This window comes from Pseudomyrmex gracilis, unplaced genomic scaffold (assembly GCF_002006095.1).
Source record: "Pseudomyrmex gracilis isolate BER0280 unplaced genomic scaffold, ASM200609v1 scaffold_65, whole genome shotgun sequence".
NCBI lineage: Eukaryota > Metazoa > Arthropoda > Insecta > Hymenoptera > Formicidae > Pseudomyrmex > Pseudomyrmex gracilis.
In genome coordinates this window covers 22,050-36,848 of record NW_018020649.1, presented here as the reverse complement: position 1 = coordinate 36,848, position 14,799 = coordinate 22,050, and the positions used below count along the sequence as shown (strand labels likewise).

The 14,799-nt window shown below is 31.1% G+C and overlaps 3 protein-coding genes across 4 annotated transcripts; 2 read left to right on the top strand and 1 right to left on the bottom strand.

The window, feature by feature from the left end:
* Positions 1–181: 181 nt before the first annotated feature.
* LOC109854434 (eukaryotic translation initiation factor 2-alpha kinase 1-like) lies at positions 182–5,150 on the top strand. 2 transcript variants are annotated; one of them, XM_020427513.1, is made up of 10 exons: positions 190–233; positions 563–823; positions 1,430–1,624; positions 1,699–1,855; positions 1,934–2,355; positions 2,447–2,655; positions 3,090–3,266; positions 3,391–3,546; positions 3,620–3,757; positions 3,871–5,150. In XM_020427513.1, the coding sequence occupies exons 2-10, from the start codon at positions 610–612 to the stop codon at positions 4,096–4,098; spliced, it is 1,896 nt and encodes a 631-aa protein (XP_020283102.1). In that variant the 5' UTR covers positions 190–233; positions 563–609; the 3' UTR covers positions 4,099–5,150. The 2 variants fall into 2 exon arrangements, with proteins under 2 accessions (XP_020283103.1, XP_020283102.1); XM_020427514.1 differs by having other exon boundaries at positions 182–823; positions 3,210–3,266.
* Positions 5,151–5,235: 85 nt separating this feature from the next.
* On the bottom strand, positions 5,236–7,419 carry LOC109854423 (deleted in autism protein 1 homolog). Its single transcript, XM_020427495.1, has 4 exons — positions 6,616–7,419; positions 6,232–6,532; positions 6,027–6,157; positions 5,236–5,807 (listed from the first exon to the last, which is right to left on the bottom strand). Exons 1-4 carry the CDS (start codon positions 7,231–7,233, stop codon positions 5,586–5,588), a joined length of 1,272 nt encoding a protein of 423 aa, XP_020283084.1. The 5' UTR covers positions 7,234–7,419; the 3' UTR covers positions 5,236–5,585.
* Positions 7,420–7,920: 501 nt separating this feature from the next.
* Positions 7,921–12,993, top strand: LOC109854425 (IQ and AAA domain-containing protein 1). Its single transcript, XM_020427498.1, has 10 exons — positions 7,921–8,454; positions 8,580–8,790; positions 8,862–9,139; positions 9,270–9,585; positions 9,678–9,962; positions 11,090–11,334; positions 11,713–12,000; positions 12,237–12,329; positions 12,434–12,551; positions 12,718–12,993. The coding sequence occupies exons 1-10, from the start codon at positions 7,951–7,953 to the stop codon at positions 12,825–12,827; spliced, it is 2,448 nt and encodes an 815-aa protein (XP_020283087.1). The 5' UTR covers positions 7,921–7,950; the 3' UTR covers positions 12,828–12,993.
* The last annotated feature ends 1,806 nt before the right edge of the window (positions 12,994–14,799 follow it).

Below are 14,799 nucleotides of genomic sequence, written 5' to 3'. Positions count from 1 at the left end.
CGAGACCTGCGACTTGCGTTTAATGTAGAACGGCCTTTGAGTTCCACTTTTGTGGAAATACGGCTAAAACCAGCGGCTGAAACCGTCGTAAAAAATTACATTAGGATGGCCGCTCTCAGGTTTCTCTCTGGTTTCATTAGTTCCAATTCCTGTATTTCCTTCATTTCCTGCATTAGTTCGTTCCATCTTGCTTAACTGAACACAGCCTTAGCTTGTGGGTAGAGCGAATTCTTGTGAGCTGTTAATAGTAGAAAGTTGTCGAAAATTCCAGAACGTTACCAATCTACTGTTACCTAACCTGACCTAACTAACCTAGTCTTAATCCCTAACCCTAATCTAACCCTAACCTAACCTAACATCTAACCTTCAATTCTTTCAAATACATGTTGCGTGTGTTGCACTTTCTGCACTCCAAATAGTGCAAAATACAAATATTTAAGAAAACAAAGATAATGAATCTTAATAAATATTGAAAACGTAACAATTATAGAATAAGGAATGTATATTCAATATAAAAAATGTGCAGTCATGCAAGTTCTTTTCTATTAATTAAAATTTAAAGATTGCAAAAGAAACTTGGGAGCAGTCGGCGAAACGTGTACCAATACGATGTCCAGTTGGTTTACAGAGACAAACAGAAACAGAGTTTACATTTTAACAGAAGAAAACGCGGAGCTGTCAGTCTGCTACCGGATGTCAGGCGTTATGGAGCTTTCTGGTGATGATCAAATATCAGAATCTGTCGTTTCGCAAACGGCAGATGATGCGAGAGAAACAATGGATCATCCTTGGAGCGAGCTGAGAACTATAACCGCATTTGATGGTATATACTAGACAACACGTTAATTATCTCGCGCCTCTTTTTAAACCACTTGTCAAATAAGATTAGTTTACATAACGTGGCTTTCGCGCATTTACAGTATTCTGTTTAAAAAGTTCTTTTTCTATTTGGTGTTTTGTTTTATATAAAATACAAGACAAAGTTACACTTTTTAAAAAAATAAATATATATGTTTGCACAATATAACGAACAATTTCGATATTTCTATAATTAACAGAAAAGTAAAACACCTTATTTTTTAAACAGAAATAGTGATTATATATCAGAAAAAAAGAGAAAAAATATCTGCAAGAAAACACTTTTGTGATTGTTATTTTTTGTATGTTTGTAATATATTATATACGTTACATCATGCATGTAATGACTAAAAATTAAATAATAAAATTCAAGGAAAATTTTTTAATTTTTTTAAAGAAAATACTAACAAAAAGTTTGAAATTGAAACATTACATACTTAAGATTGTATGTTTTATACTTTAAAATGTATTTGTTTTCTTGAAAAATCAATTAAAAAAATAAACTAAAATGATTATTTCCACAATAATTATTTCTGTAAAATTTTCTATTACTTTATATACATGCAAATAGGTAATGGGACAAGACTTTCAGTAAGTGATATTAATGGATCAACACTGTCAGTAAATACTATTAATAATGGAAATCAAGAGAATGGGTTCACCCAACGAGTAAATCCCTCAACTAGTATTTTAATTGAATCTCTTGTACACCAATTGTGTGCTGCCTTTGAAAAAAATAAAGAACGCAGGAAAAAAATTTACCAAGGTACTTATAAGAATTATGAGAAATTTATTTCTTGAAAAGATATATAGAAAAAATGATAAATATTTGTCTTTCAGGGATTTGTAATAATTTGTTTAAAGCACAATTGATTGATGGATCCTACAATATGACCGAATTTGATATACTGAGAAAACAACATCGAGATGCTTTTTATAATCTTGTCAAAGCTGCATGTGCTGCCGCTGGAAGTGAAATTCCTTTGAGTATACCTGCGTATGTTCATTTTGTGTATTTTTAAGTTTTCATTACATATAATACGCTTCTAACATTTATATGTGTTTTTGTATGCAGTACACTGCCAAAGTTATCTCGTTACTATCAAGAATTTACTGAAATAAGCTTTATCGGTGATGGTGGATTTGGCAAAGTTTACAAAGCACGGAATTGTCTTGATCGTATAGAATATGCCATCAAGAAGATATTTGTATCTTCTAAACAGATGAAGATAATAAATCAACATCTGAATGAGGTGCACGCACTAGCTAAATTAAATCATCCGAATATCGTCCCCTACAAAGCAGCTTGGATTGAACCATCTTTTATTTCGAGATTATCATCCGCAGATTCTAGATCATATAGGACACAAACAGGAAAACGACCGAAAAGGAACAAATCACGTGACTCAAAAATTTTTGAAGATTCGTCCAGTGACGAAAATTCTTTGAATTCTAAAGACAATACATCAGTTTGTAAAACATCAAGTAACACAACTGGTACGTATAGAGCCATAAATCTCGAACAATGTAAGCTATTAATATCATTAATAATAAAATATTCCAAGAGATTTGTCGGTAAATATTATAGGAAAACAGAGAGTCGAGGAAATAGTAGAAGAAAGCGAAATACAAGAAGAATCCACTTCAGACGAAATATCTTTTAGAAATAGTAATAGTGATAGTAATAGCGACAAAAATGAAGATGTAACAATTGACAATAATAGTGATAATAGCAATTCTGATTCAAGTAGTTCTATGGAGAATACTACTAGCCAAGTGTGCGCCTATTCTAATGGGGTAAGCAGATAACGTATTCTATAGACATGTATAAGATCTAGTCGTAATTGTGGTATAAAAATCAAAAGTAATTTCTCATGTAAAAGTAATTCGTCACTATAGAATAAAAATTTTTTATACGAAATATTGCTTAAAATTATTTTGTATGAGAAAATAACTTAAGAATATTCGCTGAATACATTTAGTTATTATGACATGGACACTTTAGACGGTTCTGTTTGTTTACATTGTACATACGATTGTGTAGTTTGTAAAGCTCGACAAAACATGAAATGTTGAAAATCAATGACCTATAAGACGATAAATACAAGCTGATAAATACAGTACATTCTTATATTTTTAATCACATTTATTTATGAAACATGATTATACGAGATCAGATCTACAAAATTGAAAAAAGAGACTTCAATACTTGTTGTGTTGTGTTGTCTCAGGATCAATATATATATACCTTGTATATTCAAATGGCCTTATGCGAACAAACACTTGAAAACTGGATGCGCGGCAGAATAAATAGAACTCCTCTACCCGTAATTTCTGAAATATTCCAACAGATTCTTCGTGGAGTTCATTATATGCATTCGCAGAATGTCATACATCATGATATAAAAGTAAATGCATTTCTTTTTATTAATGTACTAATATATTAATACACACACAGACGTGCGCGCGCGCGCGTATAACGTACTAATATATTCTGAAATATGTACTAAAACGTGTTTATTTATATTACAGCCAAGCAACATATTTATTTCGTCATCAGGAGAACTTCAGATTCAATTAGGTGATTTTGGTTTAGCTTGTCCATTACAAGGAGAGGAATATCATAACGTGCTTGGTACTCGCATGTACGCAGCACCAGAACAATTAGCTGGAAGATGTGATCCAAAGGTATAGATAGAAAAAACCTTAGTAAAAATTTTTTTTTTTTTTAATATATTTCGTTTAATTTCTTTGTGTGCAGAGTGATATTTACAGCGTAGGAATCGTTCTCACAGAGCTTTTAATCTTAACACGTACTCAAATGGAATTAATTGAAATAATTGATTTTTTAAAATGTGGTAATATACCAGCAAGTCTTTCAACTGATCGATATAAATGGGTGAGGTTTTACAATTTGTACATTACGATATTTTATTTTTTATTTGTGTATTATATTTGATATTTAATGCTTTTGCCATACGGTTCAAAAATTTTTGACTTCCGGGTTCTCAGGCACAAATAATTGTACAAATGGTGCAAGAAGATCCGCAGAAACGACCATGGACGCAGCAACTTTTGCAGGATATAAATGCAGACAAAGATGTAACAATAACCGAGCTGAAAAATACGGTTATGACCTTAAAAGATGATATTAACAGTAAAGAACATGAAATCGAGAAGCTTCAATCTGAGATCGCATTATTAAAAGAAAAAGTTAAAAATTTAGAAACTACCGACTGAGTGAAATGTTATCAAGCTCAATTTTATCATGTATTTGAATTTAAATGGACTTTTCTTCAGGTTTTATTCATATTTCGCTTCGATCAATATACTTTTAGCCAATTATACAATTATATAATTGAATAGTATTGAATATTATACTTGCGTATTAGATATTCAATTACATAATTAAATATTTAATTTTCAAATTATATAATTGTATAAGAACATAAACAAATCTTCCCAGAAAAGTTGACTAAAAAGTTGACTTGCGAATAAAATGACACACTTGTTGTTGTGCGCAGAAACAATTAATTGTTAATTGTTTATATAAGGAATAACTAATCATGAATACGTGATCTTATAAACTATATATTTTTAAAATGTTTATGAAATGGTTTTTAACATTTCATAATTTCAATAAAAAGACAAATTTCTTAAAATAGGAAATACTTTCAGTAATGTCTTGACTCTTTTAAAAAATCTGTTGAATGCAGCAATATGATGAATTCAAACTATTTGCGTAAATGTAATTATACATCAATTTACGTGTTCTGATACTGAAGATGATTTAAGACATTTATGTCGATCATCATTCTTTCTTTGTGTAAATAAAATATCTGTTTCCGCGCACAATTATCCGCATATTTGTCCTTATTAGCCATTTTTTTATATTATTATAGTATTTTTTTTGCGAAAGTGTCTTTGTGTGTGCAACGAGACTGTAAAAAGATATTTTTTATTATACATAACTCGGATTTTAATATTAAATTTAGAATATAATAGAAAAATGCCATGCATATACTAAGACTTTTTCACGATATCGATGCGTACGTTTTATATATATATATATATATAAACATTTTTATTATATTTGTTAAAATATATACAATATGTTCGTATTGTTTCTTAACTTAAAATAGTTATAAAAGTAATAATGTAAAATAGTAAAAAAAGAGAATTTTAGCACTTATATGAGCGAAAACGCAGATATTTTGTGCGATAATATTAATTGATTCTTTATTTTGTTGTCACAAGTGTGCGTGAATATGTATATAAATTTATTACATATGATAGATAAATATAATAGACAAAAGATACTATAATATATACAATAATAGTATATAATAGATAAAAGATAAATTTGTTGTATATGCGAACATTTTATTCTTTTTAGAATATTTTTTCAGCCATGCGATAATATAAAAAATTAGTCATTAATATTCCGTACAAGTATCGAAGTAAGATCTTTGTTATAAGCGAGCAATTTTTTTAATTAATTAATTGAAATAGTGCTAATATCTCGAATACAAGTATTTTGCTATGTTTTATACATATTGTTAGATATCGTTAGATATCAAAGTGCAGCGTATATTTTTATAAGTTTAAATTGTAAACGTATTTAGCTGATTGTCCTTTTTATAAGTTTATTATAAAAGCTCGTAAAAATATTTGAGAGTTCTTATATCCGTGTTGCTTTTGAAGTAGAACAATATTGTAAAACATAATTATTTCATTTTGCTATGTTTATGTTGAAGCATCTCTTCTACAATTGTATCCAATAATGCTTTCAATCGTTGTCCAAAAAATATTCTAGATTTAGTAGAAGTCGGAACAGCACATTGTTGTAAAAAGAACTCTATGTTTGGATGTAGACGTTGAATATGGACAGGAATATCATGAAGAAATCCACCGAGAAATGGACCTTCAATTTCTACATGGGCCAGAAGCTGCAATACATATTGAGTTGCGTTTATATCGGTTTAAAATTATTAATAATATCAATGTAAAGAAATTCGTATGATTGTCGGTTAACAAAAAAAAGTAAGATGGTATATGTTATCAACAATAATGCATTGAACTAAATGCAGCCTTAGCATATATTTTTCAAATAACACCTATATTGTAAAAAGACACAAAATCGTAAAATAATGCAAATAAAATTGTACCTGACAAATTGCGTAGTAATTATGATCACTTAAGTGATGATTACAAATGTCTTCGGCAGAAAATGCAAAACAATTAGGGCAATTAAGATGCATCGTATTTTTGTGTAAATTCTGCCAATTGTCTTTTCGGTCTAGATAGATTAATAGTATGTAAATACATCATATTTACCAATGTTATCGCGACAAAGCACATATACGTTATTACCTTCTTGAGAAATATTTTTGTCAACGACAATAATATTCTCTAAATCGATCAATTTGGCTACATTGTTACAGTCAACAGCAATATTATCAGCAGATACATCCGTTAAGTAAAAACCGAATTTTTTGTTTTCAAAAGTGAACATGTAAGCAGCATTTAAAAGACTTGAAACTATTTTTGCTCTTTGTATCCAAGGTTTGTCGTAATAATCAGAGAGTGGTAATCCAACATATTCCTCTATAATAATTCGGCCACATGACCCAAAATATTTCGGCACAGGCCACCCATTCTCAGCAGGTAATATCTAAAGAAATAACGAAATATAATATAATTACACCTACAGTTAACGAGTAACTATCTTTAAGTTACACATTTCTCGCTATATACCTGAAGAATAAGTGGTTCTGGGTTTACAGAAACCAATGTCCAGAGATTAATTAAATATTCTGTGCGGTCGATGTGCTTATTGTTAAGATGAACATTATCAAACAAATCATCCAAATGTTGCGCTGTTGGACAAAGTCTCAAACGACTGGAGTCATCATTAGAAAAATCATTTGTAATTGCCTTTTGGACGAGATTATAGAAATCTAGCGCATGTAATCTACCCAGTGTAACACTTGAGCAAGGATACTCCAATTGGAATTTATTACACAACATAATGTCAAATTCTTTCAACTCGGAAGAATGTGCCAATTTCTTTAGCACTACTTTGTTATCGTTATATGTTCCAAAGAACACGTTTTTAACACCAAATAAGTTGGAGATTATTGCGTTTATTTCATTCCATAAAAGATTTACTTCATGAATGTTGTGACATGCAGAAACTCCATAGCATACTGGACATTTATGTAATTCCGTCAATTGCGGAATAGAAGGGTATAAATCTCGTGTAATTACATTTAATTGTAAAAGAACAGTGAAAAGGCCAATAAACAACAGTATTTTCCATATTTTAAATTTGAAGATGTTACATATATAATGTAGGGTCTTAGGAATCAACATTCATCTCACTTTAGTCAATTTTTTCTCAAACTATTTTTTTATTCATAACACTGAGTTTATATTCTGAATGTCTTAGTTTTTGTTCAAACGAATAGAACAGAATAAAAATGTAAACTTCTTTTTCACAGAAAAAGAACGCGCTTTACGCTGTCAGGTTTTGTTTTTAGAAAGTATGTATGTAAGCAGAGAGAAACTACTGTAGATCACGTGATAAAATTGCGCTAAATTCAAATCTAATACAGAGGCCATCAGAGTAACATCGGTGTTGATCATCAGTATATTTTATTGTCCAGAAATGAACAAGTAATAAAATGAAATGTTCAAAGTAAAATAATGTACATTCAAATTTTTAGCCATTTAAATGTCTGTATATGTTACATAATATTTAAATTTTAGAAAGAAAAACTCTCGACACATAGAGTATTGCCGGTTAATCTGTCGTGTTGTAAACTATTAAAAGGTTGCTCATTGAGTTGTTTGTTTCCACATGTTTTATTTTTCAAAGTACATAGCATAGCGAGGAGAACGAGATAATCAAAGATCAATATTTCTTAACATTGCTACCCCGTTCGTCGGTCGCTAAGCGACAAACGCGACGGTTCCGGATCTGCTTCGATAATTCAGTTGCCAGGTCTTCGCAGCTAACAATTGACAATATACGAAGAACACGATCGAATCTTGCTAAGTACGTTCGATATCCGAGCCTTACGAAGAAGAATGTCGAACGCAACGTACGATGAACTCTGGAAAACGGCCTATGAGCTACTCACGGAAACAATACAAACGGACACGGTGATTCAGGGCACTAAGCCCCAAAAGGATCGCAAAAAGGCACACGACGTCGTCTCGCCCCTTTACGTGAGATACATTCTCATATGCAACAAACTCGAGGAATGCTACGAACAGATGATACAGCCGCAGAAGCGCCTGTTAATCAGGAAATTGTTGAACGCGGTTCTGGGCCGATTGCTGGAACTGAAACACGATTTGGTCAATATCGATCTTTCGGAGCACAGCTATTACGACAATGTGCTGATCGAGTGCGGCGTGACGCCGCAGGAGGCCGAGATCCAGGTGCCGAGGTATTTCAGACGCGAACGCATCGCGGAAATCGAGGAGAGACGAAAATTTATAGAGAGCACACTCAGAAATCTGGGCGCGCTTCACGAGACCGTTGTTCCCGAAAAAATGACCGAGTCGCAAGCTATACGACTCATTCAGGTACATCCAACGTTTTTTTTTTTTTTTTTTTTTTTTTATAGTTACCCAATAATATTTTACTTGAGAAAAACTCAATTCTAAACTCGTCAGCAATTCACTTTGTATAATGATAATTTTAACGCCAGGCCCACGAACGAGCGAGGCAAGGTAGGGTGCGGTATCAGTTTATGAAAGAAATACGCGAAATGAAAGAAAGATCAATTACAAAGCCAGAAGTGGAGGAAAAGGATGAAGAATGCGAGAGACTCGCGGCGTTGAAGATACAGAAGTTATGGAAAGGATATATCACTAGACGGCGCATTCGTAAGAGACGTCTCGAAGAAATGATGTTAATCGGTATAACAGATAATTTCGATATCAATTTTTGATCAACTAAAATTACGAATTGAGAAAAAAATTGTTTAAAGGGATGTTACAACCTAGTCAAATTATCACGGAGAACGTTCGACAAGTCGAAAGACTGAAGCAGCAGAGATACGAAAAGCAGATGGATTTTCAGCGGCAGTACGAAGATCTATTAATAGAGTTCAAAGAAAGAATCCGCAAAGACAGTAGCGCTATCATGGAGGAAAATATAAGGAGCGAAATTCGAAATTGGATCGACAGTTATTTTCAGCAAACCGGAAAAATACCCGATTTACCGTCCGCAGAAAGTGGCGGTTCGCGGATGATTTTCAGCCGGCAGGTAGCTACATATTCAAACGCGTCACACAATCGCGCGCCTAAAATTTTACGATCGGTTTAAACACTTCAAACTGATTCTGTAGTATAATTACACGTAGTTCTTTATGTACTTGTACGTGATTTTCTTGCAGGGAACCGAAAGCACTGTGAGCAAGTCCACAGCAGTGTCGTCGAAGGAATCCAAAAAGTCGAAACGTTCGAAGGAACGTTCGAAGAAAGATAGCGACACAGAGCAATCGGAAGACGAAACGGATCTAGGATTTAAATCAATTCCTTCTAACTTCCTGTCGGAACTTACTAGCGCGAATCAGGAATATCAGGACGTTTGGAAGGACAAGGACGAATCCGCGAATCCGATGCAGCTGCCTTATCGTGATATGATAGAAGCGGAGAAGAGAAAAGAAGTCGAGGACGAAGTTAGAGTGGTTGTGGACCAAGCGATGAGAGGTAAATAAACTTGTAATTCTAAAAAAAAAAAGAGTTAAAAAGATCAGAATAATAAGATCAAGAGAATAATAAGAATCTCGTTGTACGATCAGGTGACATAGAGGCTCTCCAACTCGCATTAGACAGAGACAGAGGTTTTAAGGGGAAACGCACGAAGAAATCGCAGAAACGAGTACGCAGAAGTGGGAAGAAAAATAAAAAAAAGAAAGAGAAAGATCTGACACCCGATAGAACTACAGAATCTCTCTTCGAAGAGCTTGTTTCGCAGGGTATTATCAAGCTCCATCACGAAATTTTCTTAAATGAGTTTAAAGGTGAAAAGTCATTTGCAAATTATGATCTCCGTGGGAAGGATAAAGATCCTCTTCCAGTTATCGGTATATTTGAATACATTATGATTACATATTTCTTTTGTAATTAATGTAATTAATGTATTTCTTTGTGAAGTGAAAATAGTTCTATATATACATATATTTATTATTACAAATAATTTGATATTTAATATTTCAATATTTTTGATAATTTTGCACACAAGAATTTAAAAAGTTTCCAAAATATTTATGTAAATGTAAAAAATACAGCCACACTATCTAAGATAGATAGTGTAGTGTCACATTGTGTGCTTACATTATGTTGCCAACTTGTAAAATATGCAAAATGCTAAATAGATTCCGCTGTATCTATAGTCTAGATAAAAAACAGAGAAAACTTAAAAGTTCTTAAATGTAAAACATAAAATTTAAAGTATATAATTTTAAATTTAAATGTTTTTTTTTTTACTTAGTTTCCTTGCATAATTTTACTAACTTAACTATTTTTTGTACATAAAATTAACATCTTCAAATTGATATATGTATATATACAAATACATATATATATATATATATATATATATACAGGGTGTCCCAGAATTGCCGTACAATCGCTCGTAGGCAGGTAGAAGAAGTAAAACTGAGTCAAAAAGTCCTGAACCATTTTTTTCTATTATTTATAATAAAGGAGTAATTATTGAGTAAATCAGGCCAATCAGTGTAGACCTTTAGCCAGGCACACGTCAGTGAGCGCTCACACACACCAGGCGTGCGGCTCACTGACGTGCGTCTGGCTAAAGGTCTGCGCTGATTGGCCTGATTTACTCAATAATTACTCCTTTATTATAAATAATAGAAAAAAATGGTTCAGGACTTTTTGACTCAGTTTTACTCCTTCTACCTGCCTACGAGCGATTGTACGGCAATTCTGGGACACCCTGTATATATATATATGTATTTGTATATGTCCATATGTACAAATATATATATATATAATGTATTTGTAGTTGTACATAATGCATATAAATATAAGAATTAATATGTGAAAATGAGAAATTATCAATAAACAATCTTTTTTGTCAAGAATATTTTTGCTGCAATTGTTTCTCAAATATGTAAAAAAATACTCTGCTTTCATATGAATTTTACTCAACTCGGAATATTTTTAATAATAAACTACTTACGCATTATAGGCGACATAAGACAACTGATTGCCGAATATTGTATACTTCCACTTGGTAACCAAGTTCTGAGAGAACTCACACCTCTTGTAAGATCAGTTCTTATAGCCGGTCCTCGTAGCAACGGCAAAAAGTTTTTAGTAAACGCGATCTGTACGGAACTTGGAGCCACGCTCTTTGACATTACACCAGCAAATATTGCCGGAAAATATCCCGGTAAATCGGGATTAATCATGCTTATTCATTTAATTTCGAAGGTTTGTATTATTCATGTTCGGTTAATTGTGAGAGAGAAAGAGAGAAAAATGTATTTGCGCACGCAAGTTTTGTAAACAGTATTTTTCGTCACAAACTTGAAATAGCAAAGAAAACGTTTCTGGTCGTTATAAAAGCCATTACAGCTTGCATAACTATTGAAATAACTAAAGAAGATGAGAAAAGAATAAAGATAGAGTCCTCAGCAACGCTCCAGTGATAATATGAATTAAGAATTTCTTACGAAAAAGTAACTGCAGTCTTGAAATAATTGACAGAATCTCGGAAAACTAACAAAAATAAAAATAAAACGATATTAAAACAATTACTTCGTCTATTTGTACACAATGAGAAGTTACAAGATGACTTGTAATTTGAAGGTATCGCGATTGCTACAGCCATCAGTGATTTTTATGGACGATGCGGAAAAACCGTTTGTGAAAAAGGTAGCAAAAGGAGATAAAACTGATCCAAAACGTTTGAGAAAAGATCTACCAAAGCTGATGAAAAGCATCACGAGCGAGGACAGAGTTCTGCTTATTGGTACATCTAACAAACCCTGGGACGGTGATCAAAAATTATTGTATCAGACATACGACAAAGTTATATACATACCTAGACCGGATTACGGCACTATATCTTTTATATGGAAGGACTTATTATATAAAGTAAATAAATATTTTGTGTGATGCGGAATAACAATATTGACAGTAAAATAATTTGTTTTTACACGCACATATTTGTAAAACAAAATTACATATATTTTAGATTTGTGTGTGTGTGTGTGTGTGTGTATGTGGCGTTCATTCTGTATATATTTGATTGTTTTATACAAGTTTACTTATTTATAGATTTATATTACATATGTGTGTAACATTTTTCATAGAAACACTTTTATTTCTAGTATTCGGGTATTAATCGACAGTTTGATACATCGGCTATGACTAAGGCATGCGATGGTTTCACAATTGGTACTATTTTAGCGACGATTAACGAGGTATTATATACACATTTTAAAATACACTATTATATGTACAATTCTAGAATTATTTTGTTCATAATGTTTTTATCTTTATCTGCGTGTGTCCTACGTTACAACAGGTAATGACTACAAAGCGCATGGTACAATTACGAACTCATCCGCTTACACATGTCGAATTGATAAATGCATTGAGTTTTAAAGATCCTGTATATAGCGAAGAGGAAGACGCATTTCTAGGTTTGTATAATAAAAAATAAGCGATAACAGGAAAAAAAAATAAAAAATATCTATCTCATACATGTAATCACAAATATACGCGATACTAGAATACTATATAGTTTAATTTTCTCTTTCTAACTTTATAGAATTCACATAAAGTATTTCGATATTTAATATGTTATAGCCTGGTTTTCCAAAACACCAACTTGTCGACGGAAACAAAGAGCTCTAGAATTAGAACTTGAGAAATTAAACGAAGCAAATGAATCACAAAAAAAGAAAAAAGGAAAATAAAACGCATAAAATCGTTTTTGTAATATAGAAAGCAATATGTTTTTACCTTATCAAAAACATCGTCGTAAACACTTCAATGAATCATCAATATTAGCTTACATTGTTTATTTCCGATGATGTTTACGTTGACTTTACAAGTACGAATAAAATTGTTTACATGCAACGACTTTAAGTATGCAATCATTTAATTTATAATATTAAGATTTTTTGATCATTTTAGCGCCGTACATGAGGATATTGATGAGATATATTTTCAATGATAATTCCAATAAAAATGATAAATAATACTCTTTATTATTTACTTTGTTTGTGTGACACAATGGCAAAAACTATGACAAATATAGTCTGGCATACATGTAAAATAAATCATCATGAAAAAAACTCTACCGTAAAAATATCCTATCAAATAATGTAAATTAATAATTTTACACATAAAAATTCAAAAAAAAAAACGTGCGTGAAACAAAGTTCTTACTTATATCATAGGTCAAAGCGTGACACTGATCAAATGACACGTCAGTGATGACATTTTACGATATTTTAAAGAATAACAAATTCACGCACGTATTATATTTTTTTTATTAAAAAGTTATTTTAATTATACTTATTAATACGTAATAAATGTTATAAGAGTTAAAAGTACCATATTAATTAGTAAAAGTACTATACTAATTAGTTGCTATTCGCTAATCTTTTTATACATTATATAGATTATATTAACTTAATTTTTACCACAGATGATCAGAAAATAGTTGATCCAAATGTTCCACGTAAACATCTATTTTGAAAATATAATATTATTAAGCCATGTGGGGTTTAGTTTTTTCTCTAATGTTTTTCTTTTTCTCTTATTTATTTAATCTTTTAATCTTCAGAACTAAGATTTAAAGGTTGATTCATACTTTAATTTAATATTATTAAATATATAAATCTTTAAAACAATATATAGAGTTCTCTAGTTTGTATAAATTTAAAATAAAAAATAAATTTACATCGAACAAAGATCTTATTAAATGTCCATATCAGTTACATGCGATATCTAATGGACGTCTAATAAGGTTTTTGTGGATTTTTTTTTTTTTATATGAGCAGACTGATTAAAAAGACGCAGAATAAACTTTGAATGCTGTTGTAAAAATATTAAATATTTATTTATTTTATTTTATCTATTTATTTTAAGTATAAATTTTAACTCAAGATTATTTTTTCTAATTCGTGAATACTTGTCGGATTCTTGATAGATTAGTTTTATTAAGAGATTATTTATATATTATATTGGCAATAATGTCGATCATGATTTGTTTGTATGATGTGAAGCAGACTAACGAGTGATTTCGTTTTTCAAGTCGCTTTCACGTGATATATTATGTGATAAGAAAAGTACGACCGAATAATCGATTATCTCAATAGCGTATATCATAAAAAAACAGAGAAAGAAAAAGAGAGATTTGGTCTTTCTCAGTCGATATCTATGTTGGTTTTGATTCGCGCAACTGCAATTCTCATCGTCATCACTTATAAAGCATCTGTGATACTAAACAGGATGCTTGGCTTTGGTCCACATCACAAAGGTCTCGTTAAACTCGATGATTAGTTATCTTGTGCACTTTCTTCGGCATTGAAATTAGATTCTCTCGCCTTATTCAAATCTACTGTTGTTGTCTGAAAATTGATGCAATTATATAAAAATATATAAGAAACTTATTATGAAAAACCTTTACTTCTTATTACATGTACACTATATATACATTTTTAACTCATCTTTTTTGGAAAAAAATTAATTTAAACACAAATAAAAAAGAAGAATGATATTTTAATCTTGAACTTCTACAGAAGTTATATGTAAAGGAATTTATACTTTGATCACTGATTTTTAAAAAATCTGATAAAAAAATCTTTTGTTTTTTTTTCAACATGTTATTTATTACATCACATAAACTGTATAATAAAACATGGTTTACCAAACAGGTTT

What these genes read in the sequence shown, in the direction of transcription:
- LOC109854434 (XM_020427513.1), top strand. Translation starts at nt 610, where the DNA reads ATGTCCAGTTGGTTTACAGAGACAAACAGAAACAGAGTTTACATTTTA. An exon ending in ATTCCTTTGAGTATACCTGC is followed by an intron (nt 1,856 to 1,933) that starts GTATGTTCATTT and finishes TTTTGTATGCAG; the next exon opens with TACACTGCCAAAGTTATCTC. An exon ending in TCATACATCATGATATAAAA is followed by an intron (nt 3,267 to 3,390) that starts GTAAATGCATTT and finishes TTTATATTACAG; the next exon opens with CCAAGCAACATATTTATTTC.
- LOC109854423 (XM_020427495.1), bottom strand. Translation starts at nt 7,233, where the DNA reads ATGTTGATTCCTAAGACCCTACATTATATATGTAACATCTTCAAATTT. An exon ending in CAGAACCACTTATTCTTCAG is followed by an intron (nt 6,533 to 6,615) that starts GTATATAGCGAG and finishes TTATTTCTTTAG; the next exon opens with ATATTACCTGCTGAGAATGG. An exon ending in ATTACTACGCAATTTGTCAG is followed by an intron (nt 5,808 to 6,026) that starts GTACAATTTTAT and finishes TATGTATTGCAG; the next exon opens with CTTCTGGCCCATGTAGAAAT.
- LOC109854425 (XM_020427498.1), top strand. Translation starts at nt 7,951, where the DNA reads ATGTCGAACGCAACGTACGATGAACTCTGGAAAACGGCCTATGAGCTA. An exon ending in GGATGATTTTCAGCCGGCAG is followed by an intron (nt 9,140 to 9,269) that starts GTAGCTACATAT and finishes ATTTTCTTGCAG; the next exon opens with GGAACCGAAAGCACTGTGAG. An exon ending in TGTGGACCAAGCGATGAGAG is followed by an intron (nt 9,586 to 9,677) that starts GTAAATAAACTT and finishes TTGTACGATCAG; the next exon opens with GTGACATAGAGGCTCTCCAA.